Below are 18,108 nucleotides of genomic sequence, written 5' to 3'. Positions count from 1 at the left end.
TCTCTTTATGTTGGTGTAGGTTAAGGTTTCCTCCGAGTGCTCCGGTTTCCCCCGCAGTCCAAACACATGTGGTATGGGTAAATTGAATAAATTGAATTGGCCGTAGTGTATGTGTGTGAATGCAAGAGTGTATAAGTCTTTTCCAGTGTTGGGTTGCGACTAGAAGGGCATCCGCTGCATAAAACATATGCTCGATAAGTTGGTGGTTCATTCCGCTGTGGCGACCCCTGATTAATAAAGTAACTATGCCAAAAATAAAATAAAATGAAATGGCCGTATGTGTGTGAATGTGTGTGTATGGATGTTCCCCAGTACTGGGTTGCATCTGCAAGGGCATCCACTGTGTAAAATATATGCTGGATAAGTTGGAGGTTCATTCCGCTACGGCAACCCCAGATTAATAAAGGGACTAAGCTTAAGGAAAGTGAATGAATAATAATAATAATAATAATAATAATAATAATTCATTTATTCATTCATTTTCTTTTTGGCTTTGTCCCTTTATTAATCAGAGGCAGAATGAACCTCCAACTTATCCAGCATATATTTTATGCAGCGAATGCAACCCAACACTGGGAAACACCCACGCACTGTTTTACACACTCACATACACTATGGCCAATTTAGCTTATTCAATTCACTCATATCGCATGTCTTAAGACATATATATATATATATATATATATATATATATATATATATATATATAGTAGAATATAATAATAGTATAGTATAATATAAAAACAATAATAATAATAAAAATACTAAAGAAAATAAATAAAAGTAATGAATCAGAATAAACTGTACATTTAACAAATCAACGTTCATTGATAAAGCTAAAATAATAAATTATAATAATCAGTATATTTACAGTGATTAATTCATAATAAGATCTCTCTCTCTCTCTCTCTCTCTCTCTCCCTCTCTGTGTGTCTCACATATACACACAGAGAGACACACACAGTTACAGTGTGAATGCCTATCGATCAAGTAGGATATTAATCAAGACAACACGCTGCTCCTGGCTTCAGACCTTTTTTAAATCTCAGTGTGTCTGAAGCATCAGTCACAGTGTGCGTGCTTGATTAACAACGAGCTGCAGACAGACAGGCTGACTGACTGATTGATAACAATGACATGAAAATAGGCAGCTAAACTGTGTGTGTGTGTGTGTGTGTGTGTGTGTGTGTGTGTGTCTGTGTGTGTGCGTGTGTGCGCGCGCGCGCGCGCGTGCTAACAACAAATCAGTGTTGAACAGAATATTCAAATTGAACAGTATTCATTATTTTCCAAGGAGAATGTTGCTACAACAAAACAAAGCTTGTAGTAATTTTGAAAGTGAGAACGGTCTGGAATAACTATATTTTACTTTAGTTTTTTGCTTTTCCATGTGGATTAAGTATCACATAAAGTTAAAGATTCCTTATCATTAGCCTAACAATTACATGCTTATGAAAGGGTGCAAGCTCAATTTCGTCCTAATTATTAAAATATTCATAATCAATCCAAAAATAATTACAGTAACTTAATTGAAAGAGTGATAACACAAAGATTTATAAATCAATATAATTGTCTGTATGGGCTCCGTACAGTAGAAGCGCCGCCTGTACGTACTACGTCGACGCGCTTACGTCAGCACGCTCGGGCGGCAATGATTGGCTGGCGGCTAAATTTGAAATGCAACTTTTCTACATGCAAACGTTAATAACACATCCGGGTAAACCTGGTCGAAAAATCTAGTACGACACTGTTCTCCCTGGAGAAAATTTTTAAAAAGTTTATAATCTCGGATCGCATCGCTTCACACGCAAGGCTGGGTGTCTACAGAAATCCGTAAGTTGTATCAATGTTATACGGCGATGTGCTTTGAACGATGTTTGTTTGCGTTTTGCTAATGGCGAGCCGTTTAGAAGACGCATGCCAGTGTTTACTGTACTTCTCTTGTACTTTACGTTACATTAAACATATAGGAAAGACAGCGTTGTCTGCTATTACGTTATACTCCTAAATTTCAACAAAAAGGAGTTTGATATTAACGTTGCTTCTTAATAATATCCTATAACTTAACGTTACGTTATCTTTTAGTATTGTTGTAGTGTCTAACTTACACATCTGCTTTTTCGCAAATTTTTCATATATTTATAATCTTTTGTCATGCTTATGCATGTTAACAACAATAAATTTTAGTTAGAAATCGATTGTGTAGTGTACAGGAATGCATAATAATATTCAACATTGACCACTTCCCCAATATTCTGTAAATTATATCAAAACAGCTTTACATGTGTAAACACAGTGCTTCATATGTTAATAACAGGGTCTCCGCGGGGTCCTAAAAAGTCTTGAAATATCTTAACTTTCAAAAAACTAAATTTCAGGCCTTAAAAAGTCTTAAATCCACTGAAATATTGTGTTGTAGATCTTAATTTTCCTGTCTATGTAAAGCCACCCAATCAGGCCAACATCTATCCAATCAAACATTCCATCTCTATAAAAGTTTTAACAAAAGTGTATTAACTCTGTTTCCCAGTATGGCTTAGTTAGTTAATTTATTTATATATCACGTTTTTTACAACACAACGTTGCCCAAAGTGCTGAACACAATTAATACTAACTTTAATTAAAATAAGTCCTACATCACAATTAAAATATAAGGCAAACTACTCAACATTAAAAAGGCTCAAATGCTAAAGAACAAAGATGCCGTTTTGGAAGTATTTTAAAAACAGAGTTGGAGCGTGTCTAATGTGGGGTGGAAGCTTGTTTCAGAGTTTTGGGGCGATAACAGAAAGATTTATCCCCACTTCGGACCTTGGTAAAGAAGGAATAAACTTATCAGAAGACCTTAGTTCCTTGATTATCTTCTTTAAAATAACATTTTAATGTTTTAACTGGGCCATCAGAAAAAAATCCCTAGTGTTTAGCCTTGTGTAAGTCTGAAATTTCATTCATAATGGTCCTAAAAAGTCTTAAATTTGACATGATGAAACCGTAAAGAATAATAATACAGACATCAAAGAGCTAAAATTAATTGCTGGGTCTTATATAGATATAGCTTGGAAGCTAGCATTGAATAAATGTTTCTAGAACTGATACACACCAGTTAAAGTGTTTTTTCTACAATGCAGGAGGACATGGAGACCGCTGTGATGAATCTTCACAGCATTTTCGAAAGCCTGCGGGCACAAGCTGATGTTCTCAATGAAAGCATTGAGCCCCGTGAGTACTGGCTGTGGTTTGAATATTTGAAATAAAATACATACAATGCTGTATTGGTTCCCTGTTTCATTCTCTCACTCACAAAATATTCACTGCCTTTCTTTGTCTTTTCGTTGTCAGAGTTCATTCAGCTGGCCATAAACTTTGAGGACAACCGTCGTAGATGGCTGAGACTCGAACAGGAGCTGAATGCATGCAAAGAAGTGCTCACTAAAGCTGAGACGGAGCGTGGAGCTCTGGAGGTCAAGCTCAAACATGCTCGTAACCAAGTAGATGTGGAGATCCGTAGAAGACAGAAAGCCGAGTCTGACTGCGCAAAGCTGGTTTGTGGGATTTTATTTACATGCGGCAAATCACGTAGACCTGTTCTCTGAATTTGGGTTTAAACGTTTCTCTGCAGGACCGTCAGATCCAGCTCATCCGGGAGCTGCTGGTTTCTGAAGGCTCTAGTAGCAGCATCCAGTTAAATGAGGAGCAGCGCTCTGCTCTGGCCTTCCTAAATGCCCGTTCTCAGAATCCTGCAAATTTGAACACTAGCAGACGGTAAAATAATATAAACAAATCAGACCTTTCTTTTAGGGCTGCACAATATATTGTTAAGAATTGATGTTGGGATATTTTGTTTTTCTGTGTTTTTAAATATTGCGATATGATTTCACAAGATGGCCCTTATTGGAAAGAACTCCTAATTTTTATTTTGATTGGAAGGGTAGTGCATCTGCATAATATTGAAAATTATATAAAATAAATGAAAGCACAAATAAATAAAAAAAAAACACGCAACGAAGAATAATACACGAAATAAACCATGCCTTATGATTTTCAGTTGGAGTTAAACAGGTTTGAAGTATAGAGATAAAATAATCAAATGTAAAAAAAAAAAAAAAAAAAACTGCATACTCTTTGTTGTATTAAATATTTAAACACAATATCTTTTGTTAAAATGGCAAACTTAAAATCCATCCAAATAAAATGCTTTCATATTATTAGATTAGAGATAAACTTTGCAACGACTCCACCAATCACTTGTTCTAAACTGTTTTTAATGGTTAATTATAATCCCAACTTGACATTGCAGATCACCAGCAATTGCAGGTTCACACATAGCAATATTGGTGCTGAAGCAATATATTGTGCAACCCTAGTTACTTTAATATCATGCATTTCTGCATAAAGTTAGTAGTTCTTTTCTAATAAAGTAGGTTTGGTTGGAGTTTAAAAAGACATAAGGACTTTTAATACTACATATCTCCCAATAATATCCTTATTCTTATCCTAAAAACAAAAACCCAGGTATAGTTTACTTTGTGATGTGGTCCACATTGATACTGTGAAAAATTAATACTGTAATGTCAATTATTTTTTTGTTACATTTTTAGGTTCCACTTTATATTAAGTAGCCATAATTGCACAGCACTTTTATTTTTTTAATTAATATTCTATTCTGTACATGTTTTTACATCGTACCTGTATTAAAACTGTTATCTGTTTGTAGTTACATATGTACTTTCTTGTTATTATATTTATAAATGCACAATTAACCCATCCTCTACACAATAACCTAACTTTAAACCTTCACATAGCAACATAACTCACCCATATGCCACCTCCAGCACCAGAAATGCTGTTCTATACAGTATGAACACAAAAAGTACTGTATACTTTTTTCATGTAAGCACTTAGTAATTAAGATATCTTAATATAAAGTGTGACCCATTTTTATTTTGTTTTTCCACTTTTAATGTACAATTATTATTCATAACTTTAATATGTCTAGTTTTATCATACCCCAGTACTGTCTTGTAGTCCCCGGACGTCAATTTAAAAATCTTGCATTAAACTAGTTTTGGACATTTTAGGCAGATTATGTGTTCATAAGGAGAGAAAATTGCATGAATGTCACTTATCATTTTTTGTTTATTGACTGAATTATATTTATTGCTGCAGACTGTCTTACCTTCATTTTATTATTCACAACATCTCTTCTAGACTGGCTACCATTGATGAATCAGCCTCTATCTTGTCAGACATCAGCTATGACAAAACGGATGATTCTTTGGTATGCCATTCTCCTGATTATTAAAAATATGAATCTTGTATGCATTCCTGGCACAACCCCGACTGGGAGAAAGTGTTTTAAAGTCACTGACTGAGATTAACATTTTAATTTTGTTAGACTGACTCATCCTTTATTGATTGAATTTTTGGCGTTGCCGTTGATGTATTTTTTTCAATAACTTTGAAGGACTGGGACTCTTCTGCAATCAGAACCGTTCGTCTTAAGAAACGGCAAAAGAGAGTAAGCTTGCCAATAAATCCATATTTAATCCAATTACATCCAAATGTCAATCACTCTCTGATCATTTATTCTGTCTCAATGCAGCGCTCTTCCCGAAACCACACCGAAGGACCTCCAGCTGCTGCTAAAAGGTCTCGCTCCACCGGCCGGACATCAGAGAAAGTAAGCTGGTTACATAAGCACATGACTGACTGACTTTAATATTTGGGAAAGTGTCTTTTGTACGAAGACTCCCTGCAGGGTTTTGGTATAGCTATTAGATCTGAAATGTTTTTAAAGGAGCTCCGCAGTTCTTACAACATATTGAAGTGTGAATATTGGAAGATTTTGTCTTTTCAAGACGTTGTGAGAGGCAAAAAGCCCTTCTGTACTTGATTTTGATGTAGGAGTCTTCTTAAGGCTGCATGATACTGGGGGAAAAGTCATGCAGTATTATTATTAAGCATTGTGTTGTAATGTAAAGCTACTTTTATTAGCTTTTTCATTTTTTTGACTGGTTGTGTATGTAATGTAGATACTGAACAATACAGGTCATATTTTACAGATATTTTATAATCAAATTGGGTCTAATTCCGGCCTAGCAAACTGTCAAAATTCAAACATTTAGACTAAAAAACTGTGACTGGAAACCTCTGCAGAATTTCTGATTGTTATTTGATAAATTTAATTCAACACACACTTGTTACAGATATTGCATAGTATTATTGCAAAGGCAATCATTTTCCAATGTACTCACTAGGCCTGCACGATATTGAAAAAATCTGTTATTGCAATATTTAATTTTTCTTTAATAAATATTGTGATACGAGTACTGTTTCACAAGATGATTTAATTGGCTCTATTTGGCATTTTACTGAGGAGTTTAACTGTATTCAGGTTCAGAAATTGAATAATCACAATTTAAAAAAAATTTTTAAAAATCTGTCAATGGGAGAAGTAAAAATTCTTTGAGATGTAGATATTTGGAGTAGAAACAAGACACAAATTCTTAGTAGGAAAAAAAAATCCTGTATAAATAAGTACAATTAATCTTTGTTAAACAACTTTTTTGTGCCCAAAGGTTCTAAACTCTTGAAATGCTCAGTCACAGGCCTTAAAAATGCATGCAAATGATAAACTTTTACTCTATTATGGTTAAACTTGGCAGTGACTCTACTAACCACATTCCTGGACAACTAAATTCAGACTCGACATTGCATATCTTGTAATGTGACAATTGTGGCTGTGCACATTGCGATATCGATGCTGAAACGATACATTGTGCAGCCCTAGTACACACATGAAGCTTTACCTCCTCAATGTCTAGATAAAGGGTTGGGTTTATACCAAAATAAAAATTGTAGTTGCTAATTTTCACATTTGTTCTCACATTGATCGCATTTGTTTTGAACATCTGATGTTTATTAAGCAAATCTATTACTCTCTTTTGACACTTTAAAAACGTCAAAGTAAATGTATAACCACGGGGTTAATAATAGTCGTCTGTTTATGTTTACTGATCAATATTAATTTATACGATAACATGCTGAATATGTTAATGTATAAAGCATTAACTTGTATTAAACTGCTTGATTCATACAGATTTATTTATTTTTATCTTAAACAATTTTGAAATGTCAGCATTTTTTGGGAGAACATTTTCAGCAGAGGCTTAGAAAACTTGTACTAAAGATGAACTGAAGTCCTTATGGGTTTAGAATTAGAGGGCTAATACATGACAGAATTTGTATTTTGTGACAAATTTGCACTTTAGTGTCATATTTTGTTAATTTATGTGAATTAAGATATTGCTAGAAAGTTTATTAATTCAAATCTCTTTTTCAGGGAAATGAGTCTCTGGTGGCTAAAACCACCGTGACTGTGCCTGCTGATGGCGGACCCATTGAGGCCGTCACCACAGTGGAGGCTGTTCCCTACTGGACCAGGAGCCGCCGGAAGACTGGTAAGATTATTTCCCTAAATGTAATAATGCCCTTCTTGAGGGAGCACAGTGCTGAGCAAGAGAATATTTGCATGAGTCATTGATTGTGCGATTTTGTTATTGACGGAATAATAATGCACAAGCTGCTGTATCATGAATAAGCTCCGCAGTGAGTCATGATATGTGGTTGCAGAATCATAAATATGCACTCTTTTTATCGAACCGGGTCAAAGATTAATTTTTAAAATAATTTAATGTGTGCTTTGCAGGACTCTGGGGTGTTTTAAATTGAACCTCGTTGAGTCTCCAGCCTCGGGCTTTTTATTTATTTATGTTTGTTTAACTTTATTTTTTATTTTTTTTATTACAGGGCTGTTTTGTGTAGGCTTTTTTTTCTGGTCGTTTCTCTCACTCCAAGCCTTTGCATTTCTGTTCAAGTATTCTGCAGTAGTGAGCAGTGTATCTCTCTGAATTATTCTTCAGCTGCTGTGGAGTGGGACACCGTTGACACAGATTCTGTTCAGTCTATGGATGTGTTCAAGCAGCCCAGTCTGCCCAATGCAGAGAACAGGGCAGAGCCCAGCACTCCACAGGGCAACGGAGGTGTCCGTCTGCATGAGTTTATCTCCAAAACGGTAGGATGTTGCAGTGCATACAAATTCTTCAACGCTGTGATGATGCACCTCTGACGCATTTTCTCAATGTTTGAGGGTGGTTTTATCCTCACATTTTGCAGTTATACATTTTGTTTAAAGGACAACTCTCAAACTCAATTCCTGGAGGGCTGCAGCTCTGCACAGTTTTGCTCCAATCCTGATCAAACTCAGCTGATCCAACCAATGAAGGTGTTCATGACTCTTTTGAACACCTCAATTATTTGGATCAGCTGTGTTTGATAGGGATGGAGCAAAACTGCAGAGCTGCGGCGCTCCAGGAATTGAGTTAGAGACCTATGGTTTGAAGAGATGGCTCATCAAAAAAAAATGTTAAATTTCTTAATTTATTCTCCTTAATGTGATTTTAAACCTGAGTTTTTCTTCTGTTGAACACAAATTATGTTTTGAAGAATGATAGTTTGTGGCACCTATTGATTAACCCATAGTTGGAATAAAATGACTAAGGAAGTCAATGGGTACCAGCTATCAAAATATATTTATTTTTGGCTAAAATATCTGTTTAAGTAGGGCTGAGCAATAAAATCGATATTAGTATAAATTGACCGAACACCATTGTCAACAATATAAAAAAAAGTTTGGTGTAAAGTATCGGTATGAAGGCTAAAGTTTTATTAAATGGGGCTGCTGAGCATGTGCCTTGGAAGGAATGCCAATAAGCTTAGGGTGTAACTTTGACAATTCCAATCTGCACACCTAGTTGAAAAACATCTGAACTTTTCCGAATTCCGTGAGCGCACCATGATTCATGCAAGTAGAACTAACCATTCTGCTTCAAACTTTGCATGGAATATACACAGTTCAGTAATAAGGGTTGACTAATTACCTCAGACAAACACTCCTGTGCTTTTACTTTTCTCCATAAACTTGCATCGGAGCTGCAGCAATGGTTTGTCGTTGTTGAGAAAAGTTGATTGTCCTCTAGTTATGAGAGAAGCCAGGGGAGCGTGAGCACAAAGGGCACTAAAAATGAAGGAGACCACATGCTCGCGCTTTTATTTTATTCTCAGAGCAACATTTCTGCATTTGGTTCTTGAACGTTTCTGTGTTTGAACACATCGAGAAAGAATATAAGTCCCTGGTCTTACAAATGGCACGCTAAATTCTTATAATCTTGTCACTTTAGGTCTGGTCAGCATAACAATACATGTAAAAATTAGTGCATGTATAGCAGCAGCATCGAGGAGATTGTAAATGGGGAAAAAAGAATGGAAAATGGATGTCACCAGAGTGGCTTTTTGGCTTCTTTTCTTGTGCATCCCTCCCACTAGCTCCCCATCTGAAAGATTGTTTAGCATTATTTAGGGGGTAATATGGTCATTTAACTTTACAATTTGTAATGTTGCAAAATGTATTTGAATAGTGATGGCTGGTTCTTTTACTTGAAAGCTCAGATTTGATTATCATAATTAGTTTTGTTTGAAGAGTTTGAGGTTGACTGTGTCATTATTATTGACACCTTACAGATGTTGATCTACCTTCACCATTGCACAAACTTTGTTATATTTTATTTATCAAGTTTAAGTCTCTATAACAGTTACGTTTATTTTATTGTGAAGATATATTACGTTTAAATATTTTTGTTTTTGACTATTACCACTATTTGCCTTGGTAATGTTGGTAAATTAAATTCAGGTGGTTAAACAAAAAAAAATCCTAATATTCCTAAATGTATCGTTAAACAATATTCAATAATTATCGATAACGAATGATATGAAACATTATATTATAAGCATTTTTTTTGCATTACTGCCCAACCCTAGGTTTAAATCTTGACCTCTCAATATCATTCACTTTAAGATGAAACCCTTGTATGCCCAATAATTTAAGTTGTAAGGGCAAACATGTCTCTGTGTTGTATTTTTTGTTTTTTTATAAAATATGATGTAGTTTAGCAATATCACACAACCAAGGCTTCTGTGCTTTCAAATATCAGTGCGTGAACACAATCGCAGATGTGATATTGATTTTATAACAGTTCAACAAACAAGAAGTTAATATTGAGTGCGTTTCAGACATAATATTGACTTTTTTTCCACCAGGAAAAATAGTTCCAAACAAAGCCGGATCTGAACATTTGTGCCTCTCAGAGCAACATTTCTTCTTTTAGTTCTTGAATGTTTCTGTTTTTTGACACAATGAGTGAGATTATCACTGGTTCTCACAAATGGCACGCTAAATCCTTATGATCATCTTCAGAATTCATAAATAATTCATCAGATAGAAGTCTGAGGCCAGTTTCTTACTTTATAAACTGATATGTTTTAAATGAATTGTGAACCTTAATTATGATATAATTGGAGCTTCAGCTAAATAAAACTGATTTCTCAGGTGACCCTTTGTTCCCATAATAATCAATTAAGCTACCTTCACTGCGTCTACATTCCTTCCACTTAACATCTGCTGTGCTCTGGTGTGTTTTAGGTGATCAAGCCAGAGTCTTGTGTGCCATGTGGTAAGAGGATCAAGTTTGGCAAGATCTCTTTAAAGTGTCGGGACTGTCGTGTAGTGGCCCACCCAGAGTGCCGTGAACGCTGCCCATTGCCCTGCATTCCATCCATGACTGGGACTCCTGTCAAAATCGGAGAGGTGACAAGCAGCTTTATCATCCAACTTCAAATGCTGACTATTTCATTGATGTGGTGGACTAAATATGTCAACATGTGTCACTGATTGCTTTCATTGTGCATTCCAATAGGGTACACTAGCAAACTACGTGTCTAACACCTCTCCCATGATCCCTTCGCTAGTGGTGCACTGCATTAATGAGATTGAGCAGAGAGGCCTACATGAGGTGAGTTTATAAAGGTCTTTAATTAAGGGTTTATGGGTTTTACCTGTTTATTTACATGACAATAATGATTTCGGGGTTAAAAACAAAATCTAAAACAGGTTATAAAGGGGAATTTTTTGAAGATAATATGAAAACTCAAATGTCATTTGCGCATGCATAATACATTTTTAAGGAGGTGTAGATTAAACCGGGTGTCCTCGGATCCTTAAAGTCTTAAATTCTATAGTATAAAAATAAGGCCTTAATTAGCCTTAAAATTGATTAAATCTGCATTTCAAAGGTCCTAAAAGGACAATCGAACCGACACCATAAAGAAGTTTTTGTTTTCATTTTGAAATCTACTTAACTCTCTTTGTTTATCATCATGCATCACAACATGCGTATCTTTGGCGATACCCAATAAAATGCTCGCTTACAGGGATTTTGTTTAGATGCTTAACGTTCGCTGAGATTTTGCTCGCATAAACAGTTCCTGTGAGTTTTGCTCTATAACAGCTAAAGTGTGTCCAGCTGTGTTGTCATTAGCTATGTGTCCATCCAAAAATGCGAATAAAATGTATGCGCAAAGCTAGATTATTGCAAACAGACGTGCGAATAAAGCAGCGTTTCCATCCAATGAGTCACAGCCAAATCATCAACACAGAAAACAGAATTTGCTGCGATAGGAGATGCTGCGTGAATCTTTTCTTCATTTAATAAATGCGCCTCAGAAGACATTGCAGACAAGCAGTGAACACACGTGGTGTTTGAAGGTGCAAGACACTGAGCACAGACGCTCTTGATTCTGAAGTTCATTAATAATAAAATAACACTAATACTGAAATAGTTAAGGCATTTTAGAATGCCCAGAGCAACATTTCAGATGTTTTTCAATGTGGTCAGCCTGCTGGTTTGTCTATTCGTGCACTTATTTGTATTTTCTATTCGTATTTTTATCACATAATCTCTTATAACAAAACCACATGACCTTTTTTAATGCGCATCTTTTCTTATATATTAGCCAGTTTATCCTACTCTGTTATGTGCACATGATTTTTATGTGCATTTTGTAAATGTATGCACATCTTGGCATCCATCAACCATATTTTTATGTGCATATCCAAAATGTGTATAAAAATAGGTGGGTGGAAACGTAGCTCGAGATGTCAGCAGGCACTCACAGTCGCATTTAACGTGTCGCATATCTAATTGTCTCGTGTGCACATGAAAGCGTGGCCCTCACGCAGGTGGGCATGCGCGAATGTTGGATTTGCGTGAACAGAGATGCACAAAAGCCCAAATCTGCATTTGTTGACAAAAAAGTTTGAGCTGAATTATGGGAGATGTCGGCCCGAAAATATCTTATTTATATTTTATTTATTTATTTATATTTTAGAGTTTTATGTCTCATCCAGAATATATAAATACATATAATTTAGCATTTAGATCATTTAGTTTTTATCATTACTATTGGACAGTGAAGAGAGTTTCAACCAGTACAACAAAAAAATGTTTCTGAAGACAATCACCTACTGCACCTTTAAATAAAACTCTTAGAAAGCTCAGATACCCGGTTAAAGGTGGTCATGATCAAACGCAAAACAATGTCAGAATACAGTATTGTTGTTGTTGTTGAAGTGTTTGCTATCACTTCATCAGTAAAATGTGAACCAATAGCAAAGACACGTCATACACACAGCAGATTTTACATGCACTGCCGCCAACAGACACTGTTTACTAACAAGATGACTGTGCCAAATCTTGGCCTGGCTTTCGTAATGTAATGTTTTTGGCCATTTTCCTTTATGTAAACATAAATCATTTTAAAAACAGTGTGTAAACATGTAACTTGTTATGTTGTAAACATACCCTAACTCTTGAGCACTACCTATAATACGCACATATTGCTTTGTCAGACTGGTTTGTACCGGGTATCTGGCTCTGATCGAGTGGTCAAGGACCTGAAAGAAAAGTTCCTGCGTGGGAAGACTGTTCCCCTGCTCAGCAAGGTGGAAGACATCCATGCTATCACTGGCCTCCTCAAGGACTTCCTAAGGAACCTCAAAGAGCCCCTGCTAACCTTCCGCCTCAATCGGGCATTCATGGATGCTGCAGGTATGTGATGTATAAATGTACACTGCTTTTTAACAGTTTGGGCTTTCTGAAAGTGTTTATTGGATCAAAACTGCAGTAAAAATATTGTCAGTTTTAATAAAAGTTTATTCTATGAAATATAAAATTAGCGTATGCAATTTACTCCTGTTTTGACTAGCATTTCTCCAGTCTTCATGAATCACTCTAATATCTTTTGAGATGTAATATTTTGTACCATAAATGTGCTTTGCTGACTGTTTTTGTTGGATAAAAGTGTTTTTTATTGTCCTAAATGTTTGAATTGTAGTACACCTGGGGGTGATAAGATAGGTGTGTGAATTTCAGTATATTTATTTATTTTGTCTATTTATTTTTGTAGAGCTGTCAGATGATGACAACAGCATTGCCTTGATGTATCAGAACATCAGTGATCTTCCACAGCCCCACAGAGACACTCTGGCCTTCCTCATCATCCATCTACAAAGGTAAATAGCAAACATTCTCTGATTTTACTCTCTGCTTTTTATTTTAATGCTAATTAGTTGTGAAATTCAAACGTTTCTTTCGAGATGATAAATGTATTTGTGAAATATTAAAGGTTTAAAGCAGTTGTGGTAGCAGTTTAACTAATAGGCCCTTTTAACATGCTGGAGATGTTTTTTTCCTAATTTTTTTCAGTTTAGTAACTAATATTACTGCTTAATTTAGGGAAAACAGTCCTCTCAAAAAGCAATTACTGTTCTTACTTTTTCTTTTTCTTTCTTTCATCATCAGGGTGGCCCAAAGCCCCGCTACAAAGATGGACATCACCAATCTGGCTCGTGTATTTGGACCCACAATTGTAGGCCATGCCGTTTCTAACCCAGAACCAATGACCATCCTACAGGACACAAAACGACAACCGAGGGTACGTGTTCATGGATAGTTTCCTATTTACAGCCGGTCACAATCGAACACTACAAAATACATATGAAATGAGATCTAAAATATTTTGAGCTTGTTAGATTTAAACCACTTTCAGAGCTTTGCTAAAGTTCATTGATTTGCTAGTGTAGATGCTTGTGTAATGGAATACATTTGAAAAGCTACAAAGACTACCTACACTCTACCTGCTAACTTCACTCATGACCATTAAAACAAGGTATTCATACTGAACTGCATAGTACCAAAGCATATTATGGTTGAAATTGTATTGGACATGCACTTCCTTTTGAGCATGCTCATAAGCAATTTCATCACAGTGATTACACTTACCAAAGTGATCTTGAGCGTGATGGAGGGGCTCAACAACAAAATCTGAAATACAGTTGAAAGGACAGATGTATTTAAGCTCAATTTTAGGTCCTCCTAGAGCTTTAAAAAATTTATTCAGCTGATCTCTGGGTTTGACTGAAGCACTTTCAGCTTCGCTTAGTATAAATCGGACTAGACCATTAGCATCTCACTCAATATCGTTAGCAATTCACTCAGAAAATATTCGTTGCTGCATAATATTAATATCGCTACGTGCCTAATATTGATTCGTCGCTGTATAATATCGCTGCCTAATATCCCTACGTGCCTAGTAATTATACGTCGCTGCGTAATATCGTTGCCTAATATCGATACGTGCCTAATATTGATGTGTCCCTGCGTAATATTGTTGCCTATTATCACCACGTGCCTAAAATTTATCCATCGCTGCATAATGTTGCCTAATATTGCTATGTGCCTTATATTGATGCGTCGCTGCCCAATATTGTTGCCTAATATTGCTAAGTGCCTAATATTGATGCATCGCTGCGTAATATCGTTGGCTAATATTGCTACGTTACCAATATTGATGTGTCGCTGCTAATATCATTGCCTTATATGATGCCAGAATGAGATTATGGTTCCTTGCCATATCATCCTAGTACATGATGTAACTACAAAGTCTGGCAATAAATAGGAAAATTTTCACTTTTTAGTTGAAAGTACATCAACGCTATGTCTCAGCAACTTCTGGTTCACGCAAACATTAAGCCTTAATTGATTCAAACAAACCGTATCAAAAACATTGCAGTTGATTTAAACATTTAACGCCTATTCTGAGAAAATTACATTTTCTGACCCTAGATCCATTTAAACTTTGTGTAGAGGTCTCCAACCCAATATTAGGACATTTTAAAACGCCATATGTGCTGCTTTTTAATAGCAGAAACAGAACCAAAATATTGAGAGGGGTCCGGATGGGATACTTAACCTAACCCCACCTTTAACCCTCACAGTGACATCATTAGCTCCATTGAGTGCTAATGTCTGGCATTGCATCTCTGAGATATGCAGTCTTGCCTTACATATCCAAGTCTAAATCTAGATATTATTGAAGGCATCCCCATTGGGTCCAGTTTGTAGAAATGCATAAACCTTTTCCTTTGGCATTTGTTCCAATTTTTCAATAGCCACTTTAACTTTTTTCTTTCTTTCTCAGGTGGTCGAGCGTCTCCTCAGTCTGCCTGTGGAGTACTGGAGTCAGTTTATGATAAGCGACCACGACCATGCTCGCAATGATCACATGATCATCGAGAACGCCAATGTTCACACGACTCCAGATCAGAAAAGTGTGTTGTCGTTTTACTTTAACATATTTAACGTAACATCAGGTAATTTAATCATAAGCTATAACACATTTTCTGCTTTTGTTATCTGTAGTGAGTATGTTTGGTCCCATTACGACTCCTGACCAGCAGATGAGCAAGACTCCATCATCCAGCTCTCTCTCCCAGCGCATGAAGAACGCAACTCTCAATGCTATCACTCCAAAGTAAGTTAGCATCTCATCACATTTTCTATCATTACGACATGCTTCAGTTGGAGAATTGGTGAACTGATCCATCTTTTTTCTAGGTTTTCCAGCAGGAGCAGAGCTACAGCCGCTGTCCCTCGGCAGGGGAACTTCTTCGCCTCGCCTCTCCTGAAGTAGCCCTGAAGCTCTTCAAGGTTTTTCCTTCACTTTGGGAAACAGCTGCAATATATTATATTGTCTTATTTTATATCTGGCTCGTCCATCAATTCAAGCCTTTTTTAACACTACTCATTTTATCTGTCATATTTTATATTAACATTCGTATTTTAGTCACTTTTAAATGTTTTAATGTACTGTTAAGATCACAACCAAAGCGATGGGCTTTTATAAGCACTTCCATCAGTCACTGAATCCACAAAATCTGCATAAAGTTGGGAGTTCTTTATCAAGAAACCTGAACTTAATTGTAGAAAAAAGGTTATGCTAAATCTAGTTGTAACCTTTGTTTGTATATAGAAATTGCATGCTTGTTATAGAACGCGCAAAATCTCAATTTCTTGGAGGGTTCGAGACTGAAGTGACTATTCGATTTTTCTGTCGAGTGTAAACTGTTTTTAAACATGGTTTGACTTCCACAGCCAGTAGATATAATGCACAATTTGTGGCTACTGATATTAAGAGTTTGTTTAAATAACCAATTTGTGTTGTTTGGAACACTGTGCTTCTGTTTGGTGGGATTCAGAATGGTGAGAGAAACTCTATGCAAAAACACTCTTGGTTGTTGTGATTGGGCATTTTGTGTCTTTCTGCTTCATAACCGTTTTTCATACGTATAAATGGCCAGAATTCCAAATGATTTTTCTACACGGCATTGATTGATAATTGCAGTTTGTACTCAATTTATTATTCTTTTATACTTTTATTTAAAGTAGAACCAAAATTAGTTCCCTCTAGGAATCGACTGATTTTGAAGGATTGAATGAACCATTGATTTTCTACTGATTACACCAGGGGTGGGTAAACTCGGTCCTGGGGGGCCGGTGTCCTGCACAGTTTTGCTCCAACACTAATCAAACACACCTGAACATGTTAATCATTGTCTTCAAGATTAATCAAAAACACCTGCTTATAGATTTCTAGTAATCTTGAAGACACTGATTAACATGTTCAGGTGTTTTTGATTAGAGTTGGAGCTCAACTGTGCAGGACACCAGCCCTCCAAACCCAAGTTTGCCCTACCCTGGATTAGACTCTGTCATTTAGTTTACGGTTAGATGTGTGCGGCACTAACCTGTAAAGTTTTCATTGTTTCAAGGGCATGTTGAACATTGGAGTTGATTGGTCAATTCCAGTTGCTTTCCAGTTTGAGTGGATTTTGTAAGACTTGTGCTGTTTGTAAAATACATTCATTTATTGCTAGTCTTTTGTCTTTTTTTATGTGGGAGTTAGCTAAAAGTGGCGAGACTTTGCAGACTTTTCTATCAGTATGATGTATTTCCAACTGGTATGGAATATTAAGTAAGAGGCTGGGTTTGTTTTTGCTCTCTCCTCTTTCACTCAGAGCAAAGGAATTGTTAGAGGAGGTGTGGCTTTGTATTTCACCCGAGCTGTCAAGCTCGATGGACTGCTATACCAGAGCTGAAGTAAATATCAGTATATAATTGTTTTTTTCTTCAATGGATTCACTTTTGTTCATCTGAAGACTAACAATGCAAGCTAGCAAAATAAACATTGTACATTTTTTTTATACACAATTGTACAAGTTTAAAAATCAGTGACGTGTGTAGGTAAACCTCACTCTTCTGACCTCTAAAGTTTCTCCAGTATCAGACGGTAGAGGCCATTGTCTTTAGCCTCCTTGGTAGAGCAACCAACTCCCATGCGGAATGTCGCCGGTTCAATCCCAGCTCGAAGCAGGTTGGGTGATGTAGGACTGGTGGGGTTACAGTGGCACAAACTACAAGAATTTAAGGAGTCTTTGTATTAGTGGAAATACTGGAAAAAGAGATGTGAAGACCGATATCTTTAAAGTTCTTATGAATTAAAACTGGAGTAACTAGAAGGCTTTCCACACTGTGCTTCACTATGGACGTTTCACACTTGGAATTTTGAAGTGGGTATGTGTGCCATGTGAAATGATTGTATTAATAATACAGCCTGATGCTTCCCAGCTAATTGCGTGCTTCATATTCAATTTCCTGCACAGTCAGAGTCATTGTGCTCTATAAAATGCCATTTTAATTGTTTGAGGGGAGAATGTCATTCATTCAGACTGGCGTTATTATGGTTTGCAAAAATCTGTCCACACTATGCAGCGTAAAACACGATACATGCACATATTTTGCTGGCATCTACGCTTGC

The 18,108-nt window shown here is 36.3% G+C and overlaps 1 protein-coding gene across 8 annotated transcripts; it reads left to right on the top strand.

Moving 5' to 3' along the window:
• The first annotated feature begins 1,683 nt into the window (after window positions 1-1,683).
• Window positions 1,684-17,496, top strand: racgap1 (Rac GTPase activating protein 1). 8 transcript variants are annotated; one of them, XR_011008368.2, is made up of 18 exons: window positions 1,710-1,833; window positions 3,129-3,219; window positions 3,340-3,542; window positions 3,620-3,762; window positions 5,209-5,278; window positions 5,465-5,518; window positions 5,603-5,680; window positions 7,343-7,460; window positions 7,923-8,074; window positions 10,538-10,702; window positions 10,812-10,907; window positions 12,803-13,001; window positions 13,360-13,465; window positions 13,755-13,887; window positions 15,433-15,562; window positions 15,654-15,765; window positions 15,849-16,760; window positions 16,962-17,496. XR_011008368.2 is itself a non-coding variant. In NM_199631.1 (17 exons), the coding sequence occupies exons 2-17, from the start codon at window positions 3,135-3,137 to the stop codon at window positions 15,922-15,924; spliced, it is 1,965 nt and encodes a 654-aa protein (NP_955925.1). In that variant the 5' UTR covers window positions 1,684-1,833; window positions 3,129-3,134; the 3' UTR covers window positions 15,925-15,994. The 8 variants fall into 8 exon arrangements, 2 of the variants coding, with proteins under 2 accessions (NP_955925.1, XP_005162355.1); XR_012398234.1 differs by having other exon boundaries at window positions 15,849-16,764; window positions 16,954-17,496; XR_012398235.1 differs by having other exon boundaries at window positions 15,849-16,773.
• Window positions 17,497-18,108: the final 612 nt, after the last annotated feature.

Source organism: Danio rerio, chromosome 23 (assembly GCF_049306965.1).
Source record: "Danio rerio strain Tuebingen ecotype United States chromosome 23, GRCz12tu, whole genome shotgun sequence".
NCBI lineage: Eukaryota > Metazoa > Chordata > Actinopteri > Cypriniformes > Danionidae > Danio > Danio rerio.
This window is presented reverse-complemented; position numbering and strand designations above follow the sequence as displayed.